The 23,858-nt window shown below is 36.9% G+C and overlaps 1 protein-coding gene across 14 annotated transcripts in view; it reads left to right on the forward strand.

Annotated features, from left to right (window-relative positions):
- ARFIP1 (ADP ribosylation factor interacting protein 1) overlaps nucleotides 1-23,858 on the forward strand; it is a 131,516-nt gene that overhangs the window by 1,007 nt on the left and 106,651 nt on the right. For 4 of the 14 annotated variants that reach the window (XM_025439360.3, XM_049094242.1, XM_025439359.3 and 1 more), the window contains exon 2: nucleotides 13,440-13,519. The exons of 7 other annotated variants lie outside the window; for them this stretch is intronic. In XM_025439360.3, the coding sequence (XP_025295145.1) occupies nucleotides 13,442-13,519 (78 nt within the window). In that variant the 5' untranslated portion in view covers nucleotides 13,440-13,441. Of the gene's footprint in view, nucleotides 1-13,439; nucleotides 13,520-13,547; nucleotides 13,689-15,862; nucleotides 15,891-23,858 lie in introns of those variants that run through there. 3 more of the 14 variants (XM_049094237.1, XM_049094238.1, XM_049094240.1) reach the window with 2 other exon arrangements.

The following is a 23,858-nucleotide window of genomic DNA, read 5'->3' on the forward strand; positions in this document are numbered from 1 at the left end:
CTAACCTTCATTATCTGAGAAAATAGAAAATATTTCCAATTTTTCTTTTTTGAACGAACATCTCTGCCTCAGTTACTGGTATTCCTTTTCAAATTAATAAATCTGTTTGCCTTAATCCTGGGTTATGCCTTGGGGTCCACAGTCATGAGGGGTCTTCTCATCCCACCCCTGAAATTGTGTGCAGAATTTTGAGTGCGTTGGGGGAGAATGTCCATTTAAAGAAAAAGAAAATCACATCCTCAAAGGAGACAATACAGTCTCCAGATAGATTAAAAACCATTCCTTAGCGGCTTGTTCATGTTAATGACACCTTTTTTTTGTGTTGCTATTATTTTTACAAACTGTAGATAGTTTGTATTGGGAGAGTAGAATGCAGAGATTCTAGCTTTACACTGAAATCTCTTAACTACTTCAAAACGTCACTGTTTCTAAATTCCATCCTAGACCTAGAGAAGGAAGTGAGAGTGCCAGTTTATTAGTTCCTGATTTGTGGTTTTGAGGTTTCTTTTTAGGGATAGCTGTTTGTGGCCAATGCTGTGGAGATCCAATGGGTTTATAAATTAATGCATTTATATTATTACTTAATACATATTAAATATCACCAAACTAGTAGGTACAGTTCAGATTTAAAAACTTTAATTTTAGTTGTCCTTTGCTTTCATTTTCCTGTTTTATCACTTGAGATTTTGGCTTTGCTAGGAATGGCAAATAAGATGCTTCAGTAGTGTAGTTCTTCAACTTTTGATATGTTACTGCTTGTCATCCCCTTTCCCTCTCTATATTAGGTATTTTAATGATTGTTCTTTCATGTAAATAAGTTAGTATCCCTCCCAACTTACTGTGAGTTTAGAGTATGTACTTGAACTTACCTATTTGGTTGCGAAGGTTTGGCACTTGTTTCCTAGAATGTTAGAACTTGAAGAGACCTATACAGCTTATAGGGTGACCAGATTCTTCTCACAAAATCAAAAAAATTTCCTGATGTCTAGGATCCTCACTTGGAGAAGCAGAAAATGTAACTTTATGAAGAGTAGATTATCCTGAATTAGTTTCTTTCTAAGGTAATGACAAAGTCAGCACATAGGTTATATTTGACGCCATACCAACAGTTAACATTTGTTTGCTTATCGTGTGCCAGGCATTATGCTAAGTGCTTTATGTGATTATCTCGTCTAATCCTCGCAGCAACGTTAAAAGGTCGCTAAAATCTCCATTTTTATAGATGAAGAAGCTAAAACTAAGTGATTAACTGAAGCCAAAGTAATCTGCTCAGAGGCACACTGGTGGAGCCAGGATTGAACGTAGGTTGTTTGACTCCAGACTGAGCTCTTAACTACTCTAGACGGCTTCTACCATATTTCCTTTACTTTATTTTTGGCATAAATTGCGGGTATCTTGGCTTACTTCCTATCAGCTATTACATAGTTTTCCCCTTATTAATTTTCAGTAGATGAACACCTTGTTGAATGTCATATCTAAAAGTCATGACAAAAAGAAATGAACTTGACGAAAGTCTATGGAGTGTTTATTTGGTAGAGTTTTCCCATGGGGATGGATATAAAGTCTGTGTGTATGTAGAGTGTGTGGGTGTATTATGACATGAGAAGTGGAAAGTGAGAAAAAGGTTTTAAGTAATAAACTTGACTTTGTAGCAGAGTCTGGAGGTATAAATACATCCAAGAATGATAAATTTGGGATGGAGTAAGGAATTCAGGATGAAGGAAGGAATAAATTCAACAGGGAATTTTTTTTTTTTTAAGATTCATTTATTTATTTTGAGAGAGAGAAAACAAGAGGGAGGGATAGAGGGAGAGGGAGGGAGGATCCTAAGAAGACTCCACATTGGGTGTGGAATCTGACTCAGGGCTCCATTTCACGACCCTGAGATCATGACCTGAGTGGAAACCAAACAGTCAGATGCTTAACTGGCTGCACCCCCCCACCTGGCACCCCTCAATAGGGAATTTAAGATAATATGGCTATGGATGAAAAAACTAACAATATATGTACAGACTGGAAAGAGCAGTTGCACATAATATGAAAGATGATGACTTAGGGACCATGACAGTCTGAAAGTCAGATACGCACCAGCATTAGTTCTAGGATGTATGAAAAAAGACTATAAAACAAAAGAATCTGAAAGTAATCTTGTTATGTTTGGTCTACTAGCTTCAGGCAGCCATGGAAGCCACTGAACAGCTCTTGCAGATTCTCAGCTATTGTCTACAAAAGTATTATGTTTTCTTTTTCTCTTTTATTCCTTTTCGCTTTTTTCTTCCTTCTCTTATTCTCCTCTTCATAATTTTTAAACCTTTGTCTTAGGGTGGTTATAGGCAGCTGTTGCTGGAAATAGCTCAAATCTTTTGTGAAAATATGGCAGTATCTTTGCTATATTCTCATCTAAAAGTGTTTTTTTTGTGTGTGTGTGTGTGTGTGTTTTTTTGTTTTTTTGTTGTTGTTGTTTTGTATGTCTGTGATAGCATTGGACTAACAGCTCCGTAATGTTTAGGCTTCCCTTCTTTTAGGGAGCTCTGATGCACTGTTTTTGAAGCAGGATCATAAGAACAGAGGAGTTGGTAATAAGGCCTAAATATCCAGAGAGAGGGTCAGTTGGCCAACTCCAGTTTCTGCTAGGATGAGATAGTATTTTAGGCAAGGTTTCCAGACTTTTCTGCATCATGGCACACATAGAAAATTATATACTTGTATGCCAGAGTATAGCCTGGCTCTCCCTGGCTCCCTGAAGGCTGAGGGAGGAGTCAGTATTTCAGCACATATATAATTCACTCTTGGCACACTGGTGGGAAACCTTTGCCTTAGAGAAGAGGAATATGTTACTCTTTGTTTAATACCTTCTGTTTATTTAGTGTATAATAATTTACAAAGCACATTTCATTTTAGTTTTACTCCAGCTATATCAAGTAGGTGGTGAAAAAAATATTACCATGTTAGAAATGAAGAAATTAAGATTTTTAGATAGTGATTTGTATAAGGTCATGTACCTAATAAGGGATGGATCAGGAATTCAAATCCCAGGTGGAAAGAGTCCCTGGGGGTTAAGTCAGTGGCATGTAATCTCCAGGATGACCAAGACCCTATCGGTTGAGTTTGAGTGCTACCTTCAGGGCATCTAGGATAGTGATAGGTACAGAGAAGTCCATGATAGTCGTCATTTATTAAGTGCTGTTCTGGCCAGGCACTGTGCTTTATAGATGCTATATATTAGATATTCTTATTTCCTATTAACAAATAAAGAAACAGGTATAGAAACCAAATAAAGAAACAGGTATAGTAGTAGTCACCCAAGCTATAAAAGGAGGAGAATCACAGACTCACAGCCAAAGTTGCTCTACTCCAGAGCTTGTACTCTTTTCACTATAGTGATAAATGATTTCTGACATTGTAGGGTAGAGATTGGGTTCCAGTTAAAGTGTGTGACATTGGTGGCAAAAGGTGATAGTGATAGTGGTAAGGGAAAGTAGGCAAGTGGACTATTAAGTGTCTATTTTTGGCAGTTTTGAGCTTAAGTTGTAGACATGGTGGCTGTCTTTGTATTTTATTTTATTTTATTTTTTATAGATTTTATTTATTTATTCATGAGAGACATGGGGGAGGGGGGCAGAGACACAGGCAGAGGGAGAAGCAGCTCCACGCAGGGAGCCTGATGTGGGACTCTATCCCCGGTCTCCAGGATCACACCCTGGGCTGAAGGCGGCGCTAAACTGCTGAGCCACCTGGGCTGCCCAGTGGCTGTCTTTTTAAAAGGATTCCCCCCCTCCCCCAAAAAGAAGGATTTCCAAGGTGTTTGGAGATGCAGGTGGGATAGAAGAGTGAAGTAATAAGACTCAGTTTTTTATTGGGCCGTTGGTGTTTTTTATTGGGCCCCACATCGGGCTCCTGGTGCATGGAGCCTGCTTCTCCCTCTGCCTGTGTCTCTGCCTCTCTCTCTCTCTCTCTCTGTGACTATCATAAATAAATAAAAATTAAAAAAAATATAGTCCTCTTCATATCTGACTAAGCATTAATTATAGATTGTTTCTTAAAGGTAGATTTACAAATTATTTTTATTTGTTCTGTATTTCCTAATTTATATGGCATATTAATGACTTTTAAAATAAAATATTTTAATTACACAAGTACTACATATTCTTGAAATTAAAATTCAAATAATATCATAAGCAGACGGAATGAAAGTTCCTAGTGCTCTAATCCCTCTATCATCCATACCCACTGTCAGTTAATTCACAGGGTAACTGCTGGGGATTAGATGGAATAGATGAGGAAGCTCTAAACCAGTTCTGATACCATAGCCACTGGCCACATGTGGCTATTTAAGTTAATTACAATAGGATTAAAAATTCAGTCCCTCAGTCACATTTCAGGTGCTCAGCAGCCACGTGTGGCTAAGTGGCTACTTCACTGGATAGCACAGGTATAAAACATTCCCAACATTGGTCAGCCCTGCTAAAACTTTAAAATATTATATAATTAGTGACATAATTGCTGTACTATTGAACCAAGATTTAAAAAATCTCTGTATTCCCCATGGTGCCTAACATTTTTTGTTTTAGCTGATGGAAAACATTACTGCCATATTCTCTCATGGCTTTTTGTTTTAACTAAATCCAGATGGTCAAAGTCTAATGTTTTTCGAGGATACTTGGGGATTAGAGTTAGCTGCTTTTCTAGGATAAAGATGACAGCTTTTCTGAGGGTGTGTTTTCTATCTCCTCTGAGCTCTAGACCTGTATATCTTGCTTTCTAGTTGGTGCCCTCTCTTGAGTGTATTAAAAGTATCTTAAATACAACATGTCTAAAACTAAATTGATTTCCCCTTCATGCCCCCCCCCAAAGTTCATCCTCTTTCTTTGTTCCTTATTTCATTGAGTGTCTCCATTATCTTTCCAGTTGTAAAATCCAGAAACTAGATCGTTCTTAATAACTCCCTCTCCTGATTACATCCAGTCTGTCAACAAGTTTTATTAATCTTACTTTCCTAATATCTTTTGAATCTGTTTACTTCTTCCCATTTCCACTACCACCACTTTAGTTTGTTACCATCATCTTGCTTGAATTTCTACAATTGCCCATTCTTGTCTGCCCACTTCTATTCTGGCCCCTCTCTAATCCATTAACCATCCTGAAGGCTGGTTTATTTTGAAACACACATCTGATTCTCACTCTTCTCTCCTCCTCCCCAATCTTTCAATGGCCTCCTGTTGCTTCTCAGGTAAAAATAAAACCCCTTAACAATTGTTAACTCATCCTCATCCTCCAGCCTCATCTTTTACTGTGTTCTGCTTACCTCTCCACTACAACTATGCTGGCCACCTTTTTAGTCCTTTGTACTTGTCTTGCTCTTTGCCTTTACAGAACCTTTGCACATGCTTTTTTTCTCCGTGTCTGGATCACTTCTTTATATTTCACTTTTTGTTAGCTCCTACTTATACTTCACACTTCAGCAGAAGTTTTGTTTCCTGAGGGAATACTGTATAACCTCTCAGATTAGATACTCTAACTCCCAGGTCATACATTTACCACAGTTACAATTTACATTTTGTGTGTGACTATATGATTCTCTTTCTCTTCCATTGCCTTCAAACTCCATGAAGATAGGGGCCAAATCTTATTTTCTTTTTTGGCTCATCTTAAATCCCTATGACCTAGCCTTAGTACCTGATACCTAATTTTTTTTTTTTAAGATTTTATTTATTTATTCATGAGAAGACAGAGAGAGGGAGGGAGAGAGGCAGAGACACAGGAGAGGGAGAAGCAGGCTCCATGCAGGGAGCCTGACGTAGGACTGGATCCCTGGTCTCCAGGATCTGGCCCCAGACTGAAGGCGGCGCTAAACCGCTAAGCTACCGGGGCTGCCCCTAATACCTAAATATTGATTGAATTTCGAAGTAGATGTCAATTCATGAAGTTTTATAATACAGGATTTTGAATATGAATATTTATAAATATAGTAGTTAAAATAGTTAAATTGATAGTTATACTGTTCTGTAAGTGCATGAAAACATCATATATGATAACTTATATAATATAAAATATAGCACAGGACTCTTAGATTATATTATAATAGTTTTAGATTTATAGAATTATTTTAGAATAGTTTTAGATTTTTAGAATTATTGGAGGGCAGCCCTGGTGGCTCAGAGCTTTAGCATCGCCTTCAGTCCAGGGCGTGATTCCAGAGACCCGGGATTGAGTCCCACGTCAGGCTCCCTGCATGGAGCCTACTTCTCCCTCTGCCTGGGTCTCTGCCTCTCTCCCTCCCTCTCTGTGTCCCTATGAATAAATAAATAAAATCTTAAAAAAAAAAAAGAATTATTGCAGATAGTGTAGAGATTCCTGTATATCCCCTGCCAGTTTCTCCTATTATTAACATATGCATTAGTATGGTACATTTGTCACAACTCTTGAACTCTAGTATTCATACGTACTAATCTGTGTTCAAATTCCATCAGTTTTCTCCTAATGAACTTTTTCTGTTCTTGGATACCAAATTAGATTTAGTGTCATGTGCCATCTTGGTTTTGACTGGTTCTCAGACTTTGATTTTGATTCAGGTTGATAGTTTTGAGAATTACTGGTCGGGTACTTTGTAAACTTTCCCTTAATTGGGATTTATCTGATGCTGTTCTTAGGATTAGACTGGGTAATGTGTTTTGGGGAGGAAAACCCACAGAGGTAAAGGGACATATTCATCATCCATAAAGAGTGAATACTCAGAGTGCCTTACCACTGTTGCTGTTAACCTTGGTCACCTAGCTTGAGATAGGGTTTATCAGGTTTGTCCTCTATAAAGTTACTCTTCCCCCCATTTTTGCATATTGTACTTTCTAGAAGAAAGGCACTATTATATGAAGTACATGGTTAATAAGTAGTTGTATTCTCTATCTCCTTAATAGTGGAGTTTATGTGTGAATTTTTTGGAATTCTTCTGCAAGGGAAATTCATCTTCTTTTATTAACTGAGTCAATCATTTGTTTATTTTTTTAAAAAATATTTATTTATTCATGAGAGGCACAGAGAGAAAGAGGCAGAGACCCAGGCAGAGGGAGAAGCAGGGTCCATGCAGGGAGCCTGACATGGGACTCTTTCCTGGGGCTCCAGGATCACGCCCCGGGCCAAAGGCGGGCGCTAAACTGCTGAGCCACCCAGATGTCCCTAATTTGTTTATATAAATATTGACTCCTGGATATTTACTTTACACTTTGACTTATAATCCAGTACAACTTTTTTTTTTCCCCCACACAGATTGCTTCAGCTTTGGCCATTGGGAGCTCTTTCAGTTGGTTTTTATATTCCTTTGACATATCCGCATCATTGTTAGGATTTTGTTGTTTTGTTTGGTTTGTTGTTGGTGGGGTTTGTTTTTGTTTTTGTTTCTATTTTAGCACATCTTTTACTTTCTGGCACTATAAGATGTTCCAGGCTCATCTGTATTTCCTGCCCCAGCCCTAGAATCAGCCATTTTTCCAAGGAGTGCTGGTTCCCTTTATTGGAGAATGGTATAAGAAATCAATGTCTGGGAACTGTGTGTGCTCATTCTTGTTGCCGTTGCTTCTAAAAAATATACACCAACTCATGTAATGCATATATTTATAAATATTTTATATGTAACAATCTGTATCTATGTTTAAGCTATATTCTTAGATTATTTACTCTGAACTTTTTTCCACTGAAAAATATTACCTGTGAACATTGAGGGGCTTATTTTATATAGTTTTGGAATTTAGGAACAGAATTAAAGTACTCCAATTCTTTTGGTTCTTGGTTGGCCTTACTGCTAATATTCTGGAACTCAACTAGTCATCTATGAAGAATGAGGCTGCAATACATTAAATAATTGAGATTTTATTTACACCCAGTTTTCTTTTCAGAGCTTAATTTACTTTTGAGAATTCTACCATTTTACTTCTCATTAGTTTCTCTGTAACACAATCTGAACGGGGAAAATAAGACTTTTAATTTTATTACTTGATTAAAAATTAGTAATGATGGTAGAGATGGGAATAGTTGAATATTGATTTTTTTTAAGTTTATTAATTTTTTTTAGTAATCTTTACACCCAGGATGGGGCTTGAACTCATGACCCCAATGAACAGTTGCATGCTCTTCCAAATAAGCCAGCCAGAAACCCCTGAATATTGATTTTTAAATTGTTTCCCATTATTACATGTAATTGAGAATTAACTATATTTTGTCAAAGCTTTCTGTTTTTTAATTATCTAGACTGATGTGTTTATCCTTTAGTGTTAGACTTCTAGTCTTTCACTCATTGGCATCATGAAAACTAAATGCAGTGTTTCTTTTCTGGTATCCACAAAATCTTTTGTTTCTACTTCCGGTATCCTGACAAATCTAGTACAGTACCTTCTGGCTTCTCTTTCTTGGTTCCTAGGAAGAATCTAAATGCATTTAAGTATTGTAGGGTATAGAATTCTCCCTAATTAAATTCCAGTTAAAGTTCTTATGTAATTTCCCTCTACATAGATCTAGTTTATTCAGTTTATGGAAATTAAAATGTGATTTTATTAGTTTATGGAAATTAAAATGTGATTTTAATAATAAAATAAAAAACCACCCCAAGCAGTTGGATGAATTATAAACTTTAGGTGATATTATTTATGCACTTTTTACAAATACTAATTAATAATTAACTTTATAGGTCATTTGTTCTTATACTCATTAGTTAATGAATACCTCTGGCTGATTTATAGAAGTAGAGCCCCAGAGATGACTTGAGGCATTTTTGGCCTGCAGTACAAGTTGGCATATGAGACCTGAGCATTAATGATAGTTTTGTAATAGTGATTTATCATTCTGTTTCGAAAAGTTTTATTTTATTTTATTTATTCATTTGAGAGAGAGAAAGGGTGCAAGGGGGGGCAGAGAAAGGGGGAGATAGAGGTTCCCCACTGAGCAGGGAGCCTGAAGACACAGGGCTCCATCCCGGGACCCTAGGATCATGACCGGAATGGAAGGCAGATGCTTAAACGACCAAATCACCCAGGGCCCCTTTTTTGAAAACAGTTTTTAAAGATAACTGAATTTATGTAAAGATCAAAAAACACACTACTGGGCACCTAGGTGGCTCAGTGGTTGAGCGTCTGCCTTTGGTTCAGGTCATGATCTTGAGGTCCTGGGATCGTGTCCCACATTGGGCTCGAGTCCCACGGGGAGCCTGCTTCTCCCTCTGCCTATGTCTCTGCCTCTCCGTGTCTCTCATGAATAAATACATCCATAAAAAAAAATACTACTTAAAAAGTACAAGTTACAAGTCATTAACTTTTTAAATCTTTTTGTTCCTGTGTATATTAGTTATGAAAGTTGCGAACAAACTTCGAAAAAAAATGTGAAGAAGGTCAGAGCATTTCAAGAATATGATTAAAACACAGATTTAGTACCTATCTTTGTAATTCTCAGAAATTTGATTTCCTGTTTCCCCTATATGCCTGGGGTTATTTGGCCTTTTCTTGAGCTGAATGATAATGATATATTTTCCTATTTGGTGCTGCTGATAAACACAAGGGAGCAGATAATAACTCCTATTTCTTAAGAAAGTAGAAGACAGCAAAAGTGAATTGCCTTAACTTTCTTCTGTTTTCCATTCCGCTCTACTATCTCCAGGGGTTCTTTCCTCCTCTCATTCTTCCCTCAGTGGAAGTGATTTCCTCCTTTTATCTGAGGGCAATTCTTCTGCCTTTATTCAGAATTTCTTCCTGTTTTTAAAAAACTTTAATTTTGATCTCATTTTAGACTTGCAAAAATAGTATAGTTTCTTTATATTCTTCATCTCACTTTCCTGAATGCTAGCATTTTACATGACTATAATTATCAAGAATAGGTAACTAACGTTGTAATATTACTAACTAAACTACAGACCTTATTAGACTTTAACCAAATTTTCTACTGCCCTTTTTTCTGTTCCAGGATCCTACCTAGGAAACATGACATTTTTAAAGAGTATGGATTATTTTGTGGAACATACATGTTTGTGTTAGTCCAATATTTTCTCATGATAGGACTGAGCTTATGCATTTTTGGCAAGTATATCAGAAAAACAAAGTAGTGTCCTTCTCAGAGCAGTGTTTCAAGGGAATTATGATGTTTTGTGATTACTTGGTTAAGTTAGATCTGTTGAGTTTCTTCACTATGAACTGTAAGTTCCTTCATTTTATTATCTTTCCCTTTTCAGTTCATAAGTACCTTGTGAGTGATACTTGGAAATTAAGTAAATCTTGTTTCTCCTCAAACTTTTGCCCTCTAATCTTTGCATCTATCAGTGGATCTTGTCTGCAACATTTATTACTGTGATATTTGCCATATAGTTATTCGGTTTCCCTCTTTTCTGTTTATTAATTGAAATTCTCTTGTATGAAGTATTGTCTCTTTATCCTTGTTTACTTATTTATTTGGCTATTTATTTATATCATTATGGGCTCCTTTGTTTTAATCTATGGATCTAAATCCAGTAATATTATTTATTTTGTTGCTCAGTTTATTCCAGAATTGGCCATTAGGGACTCCTTCAGGTTGGCTCCTGTGTTCTTTTGATAGACTCTCATGTTTTGTTTTATTTTGTTTTTTTAACTTCTTACTTTCTGACACCAGAAGTAGCTTCAGGCTCATCTTGTATTTTCCCTGCCCCAGCCTTAGAATCAACCACTTCTCCCAAAGAACTGGGGTTCCTTTATTGGAGAATGGTGTTTAGAGACCAAGATCCAAGCACCAGGTATACTCATTGTTGCTGGGTATCAGTCTCTCTAGGCCTTCTTATTGATTAAAGCCTGGAAACCTATAGCACACACTACACAAACATACATGCATGCTAACACACACATACATACATTAAAAACCATGAGTTTATACTTATAATTCCAATTCCAGTCCAACACCACAAGGTTCATTTTAGCATTTCTCTCTTTGTTTATAACTTTTCTCCAACAGTGAGAAACCTAGCTCTCAGTATCTATGTTCTTTTTACTTATTTGTTCAATTTTTTTTTTTTAAGGGGAAGAGAGAGAAAGAGAGACTGGTGGGGAAAGAGAATCCTGAGTCTCAAGCAGGCCCCTTGCCCAGCAAAGAGCCCAACATGAGGCTCAATCTCACAACCCCAAGATGACAACCTGAGCCAAAATCAAGAGTCAGATGCTGAACCGACTAAGTCACCCAGACACTCCTTATTTGTTCAGTTCTAGTATACACATAATATCAGAATTATTAACCCATAGTCTTGTGAGAAACCAGATTACTCACTAGATTAACGGCATTTAAATATGATTGTTTTTGCCTTTAGCCGAAAGGTATCGAGTCAAGATACTCTTTCCTCCTTCCCTGGCTCCTCCCTTTCTCTTTACCCCTTACATCTTCCCTTCCCATAGTTATTCATTTATACTACTGTTAGGTTCATTTGGTTGGTGTGTTTATACTATTTTGAGTTCCCTTCAAATCCTGTTTGGTTTTAATTATTTTTTTAATGATGGGTATGTGAAATTATTACTATGGTCCTAAGAATGAGAATTATTTGCAAATATGTATTCAGAGAAGTGTCATTCCCTCCTTATCCCTGGTACTTATTTCCATTTCCTACTTTATTTCACTCCTTTCCTACTTAATCCCTGTAGGAAACCTATCTCCTTAGTGTTTGGTCTATCCTTGTATTTCTTTTGTTCTAATGAGCAGAAACGTGTACTTTAATATATCCCTTTGTTATTACATGAACTAAGAACAAAAGAGTTATATGAAGTATTTTTGGATTTTACTTTTTTCACTTAACAAAATGTCCTGAAAATCACTGCATATCGTAGAGATCTTCCTAATTTTTGTTTACAGTTGCATAGTACTCCACTCTTTGGATGTACCATAGTTTATTTGATCATTTTCCTATGTACAGGCATTTAGGATGTTTCCAACATTTTACATTTATGAAGAATAATGTTTATGTATTTTTGTATTGATGGAGGTATATTTGCAGGGTACATTCCTAGAAATGAGATTACTGGGTCCAACAATAAATCCATATATGATATTCTTAGGCATCACCAAAATTCCCTCCAGGATGTTTGTACCAATATGTATTCCTATCAGCAATATATGATAGTGTCTGTTTTACCTTACTTCCGCACTAACAATGTTTTTGTTATATTTTAAATATAATATTTTTTTTTGCCAGTCTTATAGGTGAGAAATGGTATCTTGGTGTTGTTTGTTTTAACTTGCACTTTGTCTAATTATGTATGAATTTGAACATTTTTATATTTTGGAGGGCAATTTTAATATTTTTTTGTGTGTATGTGAATTTTCTGTTCATGACTTTTTTCTGCTCTCAATCTGGTTTTTATATTTTTTTCTTTAAGGGTTCTTTATAGTAGTCTCCCTTTATCTGTGGGGAGTACATTCTAAAACCACCAGTGGATGCCTGAAACTGGATAGTACCAAACCCTATATATACTATGTTTTTTCCTACATGTACATACCTATGATAAAGTTTAATTTATAAATTAGGCTCATTAAGAGTTAACAACAATAATAAAGGAGAACAATTATAACACTATTCTGTAATAAAAGTTATGTGAATATGGTCTCTTTCTCTCTCTCTTAAAATATCTTATTATATGGTACTCACCTTTCTTCCTGTGGTGATGTAGATGATAAAATACCCATGTGATGAGATGAAGTTGTGATGAATTGTAAAATTGTTCTCTGCAGTGTATTTCAAAAGTAAAAATGTGTTTCTTTGCATTATAGTACCGAACATGGTGTCTTGTAATTATGTCTCCCTGACTAGATTCAGAGTACTCATAGAATGTGAATTAGGTTTTATTCTTCTTTCTCCTTAGTGCCTAGCAGAGTTCTTCATATATAGTTGGTATTCTCTAAATGGTGTTGAATAAGTTAGAAGCAAAAATAGCTCATTAAACTTTTTTTTCTAATTAAAATTTTATTTAATAAAATTTTGGTATAGTGTTTCACTTAGAATGAACAGTCATATCAAAGTTTCGAAGGAGCACTGGCCAGGGAAGTAGAAGAGGTCTGAGTTCTGGTCTAAAACTTTGTGTTTATGTAGGCCATGAATAATATTTTCGCTTCAGATATCTTTGGATATGAGTTTGATCTGTCAAATCAAGTTGACCCTTTGATCTTTTAATGCTATTTCATATCTAAAATGATTTTACAGAATTATTTCTTAGTCAATTGAGGTCTGTATTTTTACATTCTGCGTAAATACTTTTTTTGGATTTTTGCTTTTTTAGAATTGTTACCTGTTATAATTAGTAGATACTCATGTGATTGTAGATCACTTTGCAAAGCACATTCTGACTGCAAATAGATTAGTATGTTACAGAATATTTGTAAGAATATTGGTGAGATTATATAACTTTTTTAACTAAATTATTTAATATGTGCTTAACACATTTTACTTTTAGGTATGTCTGACTGCAGCAATGATACTACAACTCTTGGTGCATCTAAACCAGGCACAGAAGAAGTCAAGTCTAATTCTGAGGTGATTGGGTGGTATTTCTATGTATTTCTATGAAATCAGCCCACTTCAATCAAAGTTTTAGACTGCCAAACTGACTCAGTTGATCTAAACATGTGCCATTCTGAGTAAATTCTTTTATACACATAGACACAGGAAAGCAGTGAGAAGAGAGATTTCTTCATAATGGGAAGTAAGTTACTCTTTGCCTTTGGGCATCTGCAATTCTAAAATACATTTGTCACATAAAGATGGATGTAAAAGTTGGGGTCAAGCTATAGCTTTTAATTTAAACATGAAATGAGGTTTCTGTTGAAATAGTACAGTAATAGGTTCATATTTGAGCTTGTCACTCCCTATATACTGCATTTAGGTATGCATCAGAATCCAAGTGTAGAGTTTAAAAAAAAAACCTGAGTTCTGGACTTTGCTTTTGACTCACTAAATCTGAAGCTGCAGTGATAGGCACTGGACCACGTAGAGATTTGTTTTTTCCTTCCTTCTTCCCTTCCGCCCTCATTTCCTCCCTCCCTTCCTTCCTTCCTTTCCTTTCCTTCTTCCTTCTTTTTCTTTTTTTTTTTCCCCCGAAGTTCTGCAAGTGGTTCTAACCACTTCTTTGATGGTTCTATGAACCCCTAGTTCATTAAAGAGTAAGATATGAAAAAATTAATTTTCTATGAAATTCAAGTTTTCAGAGGCACCTGGATGGCTCAGTGGTTGAGCATCTGCTTTTGGCTCAGGTCATGATCCCAGGGTCCTGCGATTGAGTTCCCCATCAGGCTCCCTGCTGCAGCCTACTTCTGCCTATGTCTCTGCCTCTCTTTGTGTGTTTAATTTAAAATAAATTAAAATAAATAAATAAATTCAAGTTATCAGATGTTTTTGAATACCCAATACTAGTAAAACCTCTCATTTTTATAGTGCTTAATAATTTACAGAGTAGCACTTTCATATTGTTCCACTTTGAACCTTAGAACAATTTGGTATCATTCAGCAACTGTTATTTTCCCCATTATTTGTTGAACATACTTAACTTTTAGAGATAGTGACTGAGAGGAATTGGCAAGGCTGGAACACCACGTGGGGTCTTCTGACTCCTGCTGCAGTGTTTCTGAACCAGGTTGCCGTCAATATATATGCACAGTGCCAGCCAGGCGCAGTATTTCTTCGACTAAGCCAAGACCCTGTGAATCTGTGTGAAAGCTTTAATGTGGGATTTAGAGCTAGATAATTTAATTTTAGTCCAAAAGTCAAAGGTGAGTTCTGGTTGACAAAATATGTATTACCTGTAGAGGAGTCAGGATTCTTTGTGATTTAAAATATTTTGATTATTTGCTATTTGTCAAAGCACTGTTTTAATTATAGTTGTTCAGAGAAGCAGGGAATTATGTGTATTGTATTTATCTTTACTCATGGGTTTGTTTTTTTATGATCAGATTTCTGAATCTGTACTGTTGAAAGATGATCAGAGGAAGTTTGATGCATGTGTGCTACAGGAAGGATCAGCAGCCAAGGCAATTATAAGATTCATAATAAATGAAAGTATCGTGTTTGTGGTTTAGCACTGTGAGTTCTGGCTATGTGAATGTCACATAGATGCTAAACAAGAAATTTCTTTCTTTTTTTTTTTTTTTTTTAAGATTTTATTTCTTTATTCTCAGGAGACACACAGAGAGGCAGAGACATAGGCAGAGGGAGAAGCAGGCTCCATGCAGGGAGCCCGACGTGGGACTCAATCCTGGGACTCCAGGATCACGCCCTGGGCCAAAGGCAGGCACTAAACCGCTGAGCCACCCAGGGATTCCCCCCTAAACAAGAAAGTTCTTGCTTAATAGAGAGTTAAACCTGAGGGGTGATGATTTTCAAGGAAACCACTGCCAAGTAATCATTGTGAAAATTTCTATGTATATTAACATTAAAATACATGTTAAGCATTCCCTGCATTTTTAGCCATACCCAGTGTGCAGTGTTCACAGGAAATATTGTAATTTGTCAAAAAAAAAAAAAAAAAAAAAACCCCAGCTGCATAGCTATAGTCTGAATTTATGTGCAAATTTAAAAGTACTGTGTGAGTTTATAGTTAACCAAAGTAAGATTTAGGGATATTTTGTGACTAAAATTTCCCATTTATGGTGTGCCTAGGTGGCATAGTCAGTTAAGCATCCAGCCTTGGTTTTATCTCAGATTGTGATCTTGGGGTTGTGAGATCAAGCCCTGCATCAGGCTCCATGCTAAGCATAGAGTCCACTTAGGACTCTTTCTCCCTCTGCCCCTCCCCCCTGCACACTCTCTCTTAAATAAATAAATAAATAAATCTTTAGAATTCTCAGTTCATTGGTATTCTAATTTAAATCTGTTCTTTTTCAGAATTCATGATGAAAACATTTTTGGGGAGGTGAGATTTGCTTACAAGAATTTTTCTTGAATACATCTCTGTATTATGGCCGTTAACTTCTTAAGTGTTCCATGTATCAGACTTTTCAGTAATTCAGACTAATCTTTGAGCTTGGTGCATCACTGGTGGCCAGTTTGGTGAATGAATTAATTCTCACTCTACTTAATATAAAGGATATATGGTTATTGGTTTCTTAGGAATAGAATATGAGGACATGGGTGATAGTTTTGATTTCTTTAAAAGCAAAACCAAACAACAGCAAGGAGCACCTGGGTGGCTCAATCAGTTTTGTGTCTGACTCTTGGTTTTGGCTTAGGTCATGATCTCACTGTTCTGGGATGGAGCCCCTCGTTGGGCTTCCCACTAAATATGGAACCTGCTTCAGATTCTTTCTCCCTCCCTCCTCTGCAGAGCTCTCCCCCCCTTACGGGTGTGCACATGCATGCTCTCAAATAAATAAAATCTTTAAAAACAAGCAAAGAAAAAACAAAGCAAAAACTCCAAGCCAAAAACACTGTTAACCCTGAACAAGAAGAGTTTGTTTAGGTTCTCTTGAGGTGAATTGCCTTGCTCATGATTACTCAGCTAGTTTATTGTAGTACCTAGGGTAGTTTTCTAACTCTTAACCAAATGATGTTTCTGTTAAAATATCCATCTCATCAGTGTCCACAAAAATGCTTTCTTCTTTTATGTGGTGTTTTTTTTTTTTTTTAATGACATCAGGTTTTTTTCTTTTTAAATTAAAAAAAAAGAAAGAAAACATGAGCGTGGCTTGCTTTGTACTCTAGTCCAGCCTTAATTAGAGCAAATGAAGATGAATTTTTTTCTTTGTGTTTTTAATATTCAAACTTTATACCTTGAAATTTGTTTAAACTGCTAATTCTGTATCTGTAGAAGAAATAATAGGTTAATAGGCACCATTCACAGATAGTCTATTAGGTGCTAGACACTGCACTGGGTTTTACCTATATATTATCTCATTTATTAGTATAATAACCCTGTTTGCATTTGAGATATTCTCCCTCATTTTACAGAGTAGGCAACAAAGACCTGAAAAGGCTAATATAGCTAATGAAAAACAGAGCTGTGATTTGAACCCAGATAAAAGTGGAAGATATAAATGAATTTAAGAAACTGGGATCCCTGGGTGGCGCAGCGGTTTAGCGCCTGCCTTTGGCCCAGGGCGCGATCCTGGAGACCCGGGATCGAATCCCACGTCGGGCTCCCGGTGCATGGAGCCTGCTTCTCCCTCTGCCTATGTCTCTGCCTCTCTCTCTCTCTCTCTCTCTGTGTGACTATCATAAATAAATTTAAAAAAAAATAAAAAAAAATTAAAAAAAAAAAAGAAACTAAGTAGGAGGGCCACCTGGCTCAGCGGTTGAGCATCTACCTTCGGCCCAGAGCATGATTCTGGAGACCCGGGATCAAGTCCCCCATTGGGCTCCCTGCATGGAGCCTGCTTTTCCTTCTGCCTATGTCTCATGTAGGCCTCTAGAAAAAGGGCTTCTTTAATAAAGGATAATATTCAAATGGTCAGTAAGAATATGAAAATATGCTCAACGTCATTAGTCATTAGAGAAACACATATGGAAACCACAATGAGATACCATTATGCTTCCATCAGGATGGCTAAAATTAAAAGGTATGAGAATACTGGGACACTTGGGTGGCTCAGTGGTTAAAAGCATCTGCCTTCGGCTCAGGGTGTGATCCTAGAGTCCTGGGATGGAGTTCCACGTCAGGCTCCCTGCATGGAGCCTGCTTCTCCCTCTGCCTGTGTCTCTGCCTCTGCCTCTCTCTCTCTCTCTCTCTCTCTCTCTCTCTCTCTCCGTGTCTCATGAAAAAATAAAATCTTTAAAAAAAAAAAAAGAAAGAAAGAAAAAGTAGGAAAAATTATTTAAAAGTAGAAGCAAGGATATTGGGGAAAAAAGCAAATAAGGTATATTTTTAACAACAAAAAGAGAAAGAAAGAAAAGTAGATGTGTTAGGTATTTACTAGCATGTTCTAGGATTATTGCCTGAATTATTCTTTTCTGTCTGTCCTTCAATATAGTAACACTAATACTAATATAAATTCCTAATATCCAAAAAATATATACAAATATTCACTTTATTATTTTATGATCTTCTAAAAGAATGCAGACCCTGCATTTGAGATATAGGTTGATTAATAGAGGAAATTTTATTTTTTTAAAAAAGATTTTATTTATTTATTCATGAGAGACACAGAAATGCAGAGACATAGCAGAGGGAGCCTGATGAGGAACCCGGGATCACCACCTGAGCCAAAGGCAGATGCTCAACCACTGAGCCACCCAGGTACCCCAATAGAGGAAATTTTAAAATAAATAAAATGTAGAGTAATAATGTTTTTAGAGTGGTACAAATAAAAATTGTGGCAGTTCGGAGGAGTGTCAGCCAGGAATATCAGTGTAGGTGGCATTTTAAACTGAGTCTTAGAGTGTGAGTAGAATTTGAGCATATGAGTGATGATGGTCACTGATGGAGCAAAGGCATAGAGAAAGGAAATTGAGAGATGTGTATGAGACAGTGTGAATAATTTTTTACTTAATAGGGTACCTGAAGAAGCATAATTAATTGGTGGAAAGAAGATAGTCCAAGTCATGGAAGGATTTTGAGTGTCCAGAGGAATTAACTTTTATGTTGTAAACATTGGGGAGGAAGACAGAGATGTTAAACATATATATAAAAGGGGTGCCTGGGTGGCTCAGTTGGTTAAACGTCTGCCTTCAGCTCAGGTCATGATCTCCATGTTGGGGCTCCCTGCTCAGCAGGGAGTCGTCTTCTCTCTCTCTCTCCCTCTGCCCCTCCCCCCTGCTCTCTCTCACTCTCGGTCTCAAAATCTTAAAAAAAAATGCATAAGTAATTTTATAATATAATGCAATCTTTACTGCTATAAAGCAGGATAAGAAAAAAAATAAAAAAAAATAAAAAAAAAAAGCAGGATAAGAGGCTGAGGAGTAATGAAGGCTGCTGATTTGCATTGGTTGATCAAGGAAGGCCCTTCTTAGATGATGTTTTAGCAAAAACCTGAATGAGATGAGGGAGAGTCACGTGAAAATCTGGGAGTATGAACTTTCCAGAAAGAAGAAACAAGGGCAAAAATAAGATTGGTGTGTTTGAGGAACAGTGGTGAGGGCTCTGTGGCTACAGCTGAGTGTCAGTGAGGAAAGAGTGGAAGGAAATGTGGTTGTAGTGGTAGCTGGCAGATGAGATTGGCTTGATATAGAAATGAGATTAACAGGATGAGAAAGTTGGGGGAAGATTAGAAATGCAGTGTTCAGGTAGCACCTGGTTGAAAATATAAGACAGAATAGGTGTAAATACACCCAATTTAATATATTAAGCCACTTTTAAGGGAAACTTGAAACATAAAATAAAGGTTAACTAAGAAATGAATTCCCATATACTCATCATCCAGATTCAATAATGATCTATATTTTACCACATTTGTTTTAGCCATCTCTTTATAATAAGTTTTGAGAGTCATCTTCCTTTTAAAACCACGAAGTTGCCAAGATAGATAGAATAAAATAAAAAAGAACAAAGCTACAAACAATAACATTTGGATACAGTTTCAACTCTCCTGATATTCGTCTGTTTTAGAAAAGTGTAGTGAGAAAAAAAAAAAAAAAAAGAGAAAAAAAAAAAAAAAGAAAAGTGTAGTGAGGATACCCATAGTGAAAAAGTCAGCAAGGGTAGCTGTGCTGGTATTAGTGTTGATGGACCTACTCCAATATTTGTCCTGTTGGAGCTGAGCTGAAACCAGTGTGCTATAATTATGACGTCTTTATGCAATATGGTATTTTCAGTTTTCCAAGCAATTTCGTATTTGATTTTTATGATATATAGGTTAATAATCTGATTTTATAAAAAGGAAATTGAAACTTAGGAAAAGGGATCCCTGGGTGGCGCAGTGGTTTGGTGCCTGCCTTTGGCCCAGGGCGCGATCCTGGAGACCCGGGATCGAATCCCACATCGGGCTCCCGGTGCATGGAGCCTGCTTCTCCCTCTGCCTGTGTCTCTGCCTCTCTCTCTCTCACTGTGTGCCTATCATAAATTTAAAAAAAAAAAAATTTGAAACTTAGGAAAATAAGGTGACTTTTATAAACTTATAAAAAGGGCAAAGCTGGTCCTTAAATCCATGTTTCCTGATATGTTGCTTAGTTCTCCTGAGACTTCATGGAGGAGGTTTATTCACCTAACACTTTTGCATCATGCAAACACTTTATAATAATACAGTAAGCATCTTTTAAAGGTTTTATTTTTACTAATGCAGAAGGAAATTTCAAAGACTGAATTATGAGTTTAATATAATTGCTTTCTCTTTTTGTAGGCAAACAAAAATGTAAATAATTTCATCTGACACAGAAGGCATTTGTGCTTTTTGGTATTGGAACAAAGTATGGTCTCTGTTAACATGCGTAGTCCACTAAACACTGTGACCTTCATTGTTTGAAACCATAACTAGAACAATTAGAGTTAAATATTTTTGGCTACTTTCTCTTCTTTTTTGACACTCTGTACTTTCTTTATTGCTCTTTAGTCTCAGATTGCCTGAAATTAACAATTTAGTCCTTTAAATTAGCAGAAAATGTAGCTACATGAAAGAACAATATACCTGCTGAGTATATGCAGCCAGTGAGCTGAGCTGTATATTTCACAGTTTGGTTGTTTTTTGTTTTTGTTTTTGTTTTTTAAGATTTTATTTACTTAAGAGAGGGAGAGCTAAGGAGATAAAAAGTGCATGAGTTGGGGGAGGTATAAAGGGAAAAAGAGAAAAGCAAACTCACTGAGTGGGGAGCCTGATGCTAGATTTTTTTTTTTTTAAGATTTATTTATTTATTTATGATATACAGAGAGAGAGAGAGAGGCAGAGACACAGGAGGAGGGAGAAGCAGGCTCCATGCCGGGAGCCCGACGTGGGACTCGATCCCGGGACTCTAGGATCGCGCCCTGGGCCAAAGGCAGGCGCTAAACCGCTGAGCCACCCAGGGATCCCCCCGATACGAGATTTAATGCCAGAACCCTCAAATCATGACCTGAGCCGAAGGCAGACACTTAACTGACTGAGCCACCCAGGTGCCCTTTGCAGTACTTTTCAATGAATTTTCAAATAACTTTTATTAAATGGTAGATTTAGGAAAGAATTGGAAAAACTTCAAGTTTATTGTTATAGCACTTTATTTTTGCTTGCTCAATGGTAAACTGTAGTAAAGAACAATGTTTAAATGTGTGTGTTTTAGGAGATACAGTGCCTTGTATAGTTGCAGAAGTCTAAGGTTGTGACAAATTCTTTTACATCTCTTCTAGAAAATTTCTACCTTGTTTCTAAGCATTGTGGAAATTAGGTTTTACCGTTATAATGTAATAAATTTATAACAGCGAGAAATGTATTTCCAATATGCCTTCTCTCTCATTATTAAGATAGATTTTTGGTCTGGGTGAATTTTTGTTAATGTTGTATCTTTTATTTTCCATGAGATGTTCGCCTATAAATGCTGATTGTCATATGTAAAGTCTTTTTAAAGGTTAATGGCAAAGTATATTTTGATTTTTTTTTTTAATTTTTATTTATTTGTGATAGTCACAGAGAGAGAGAGAATGAGGCAGAGACACAGGCAGAGGGAGAAGCAGGCTCCATGCACCGGGAGCCCGAGGTGGGATTCGATCCCGGGTCTCCAGGATCGCGCCCTGGGCCAAAGGCAGGCGCCAAACCGCTGCGCCACTCAGGGATCCCGCAAAGTATATTTTGAATTAGAATTTGAAAGCATTAGTTGTGCCAGAAAAAAATTGCAGGAGCTTGCTTACTTGCTTTTTTTTTTTTTTTTTTTTAAGATTTTATTTATTTGAGAGAAAGAGCATGAGTTGAGGGAAGGGCAGAGGGAGGAGCATGCTCCCTATTGAGCAGGGAGCCCAGCACAGGGCTGGATCCCAGCACCCCAGGATCATGAGCAGGGCCACCCAGGCTCCCCAGGAGCTTTTTTCTTTTAGCCTAGGTCTTCAGTAACTACAGAAAAGGCTATAGACTAGGAGTTGAATAGACAAGGAGGAGAGTTACTGTACATCCTGAAAGTGAAGGTGAAGTTAATAGATATTTGGTTGCCTAATTGGCCAAGTTGGAGAGAGAGGAGAGAATGGTATGAGAAGCAGCTGGAGGAATAGGTAGGGGCCAGACTTATGAGCCATGTTATAGCTCTTGTTATGTTGAAAAACTTTGCTGGGGTAATGGACAGTGTTAAGTAGCTTGCCAGAGGAGTGCATGGGGGCAGAATTACTCCCCCCACAATGCAGTTGGTCTCGTGCTTTGGAATGGGTTATCTCTATGACATTAAAGTCAATAAGTAGAAAGACTCATGGGATCCACTAGTGTAAGAAGCAGGTTATAGCATCAAGCTATTTACAGTCTTTCAACCTTGCCACTGTGACATATTTGGCTAGATGTTTTTTTTTTTTTGTTGTGGGGCATTATACTGTGTATTGTAGGATGTCTGGTAACATCCCTGTCCTGTCCTTTCAGGATGCCAATAACACACTATGCCCACCATAAGAACCAGAAATGTCTTCAGACATTGATAAATGTTTGGGGGAGGGGGTGTGCAAGATCAGCCCTGGATGAGAACCATTGATAACATAATCATCAGGCTCATTGATAACACATATTTTCTGGCAGTTGATGCCATTTGCAATAACAGACTTAGTATCCTGAAGCTCCTGAGTCACACATGTCCTAGCTTAATTCTGCATTTGCCCACGTTGGGGAGTAGAAAGTTCTGGGATACAGCTGTCTCTAGCACTCTGGGGTTAACAGAGTGGTATAATGGGAGGCTGATGCTTCATTCTCAGTTGTTGGAAATGAGAGTCAGATAAAGACAATACTACTATTTAAATGTGCACAATGATGTGGAAATAGAAGAAACAACAATAAGTTGTCAACATTAAGAAAGCAAAATTTGACTCAAATATCTGAATGCACATATATTGGTTGGTATGGCCCAGTGATATATTTCAGTCACCTTTGGAAAAGCAATATAATGTAGAGGTTAAAAATGGGGTCTCTGAAGCCAGACTGCCAGATTTGAATCCTAGTTTATTACTTGCTAGCTGCATGTCATTAAGCAAATTTCATAGTCTGTTTTCTTACCTGTAAAACAGGAATAATAATGGTACGTATGTTAGAGAGTTGTGGGTTAAATGAGACAATGTACACAGAACAATTAGAACTAAATAAATTTTAAAAAAATTTTTTTAAATTAAAAAAAAAGGAACTAAATAAATTAATATATGAAAAATAGGTCAGCCCCGGTGACCCAGTGGTTTAGTGCCACCTTCAGCCCAAGGCGTGATCCTGGAGACCTGGGATCGAGTCCCACATCAGGCTCCTTACGTGGAGCCTGCTTCTCCCTCTGCCTGTGTCTCTGCCTCTCTCTCTCTCTCTCTTTCGCTCTCTCATGAATTTATTTATTTATTTAATAAATAAAATCTTTGAAAAAGAAAAACAGAATAGTGCCTGATACATGGTAAGTACTCATTAAATGTTAGGTCTTAATACATTTGGAAGGATACACTATCTAAATTATTTAAATTCTTTAACCTTCGTAGTTCTCAGTTTCCTCATCTGTAAAATTGGGAAAATCCCATCTACCTCACAGGACACCTGTGAGGGTTAAATGAAATAATTAATATGACATGCTTAACACAGTGCCTTGCATGTAGAAAGCAGTTGATAAAGATCAGGTTTTCAGTTATTGTCGTATTAGATTTGGGAACCATGAAGCTGTCAAACAAGCTTCATAGCATTCTAACATTCTGAAAAGTTTCTAGGCCATTTCATAGTTTTCCCTTGATACTCAGAAACATTCATAAGACAGTTTTCCATTTATTCACTTCTTATAGCTCTTATGTCAGGGTCTTAGGTTGCAAGCAATGAAACCAACTCCATCTCAC

This window comes from Canis lupus, chromosome 15 (assembly GCF_003254725.2).
Source record: "Canis lupus dingo isolate Sandy chromosome 15, ASM325472v2, whole genome shotgun sequence".
NCBI lineage: Eukaryota > Metazoa > Chordata > Mammalia > Carnivora > Canidae > Canis > Canis lupus.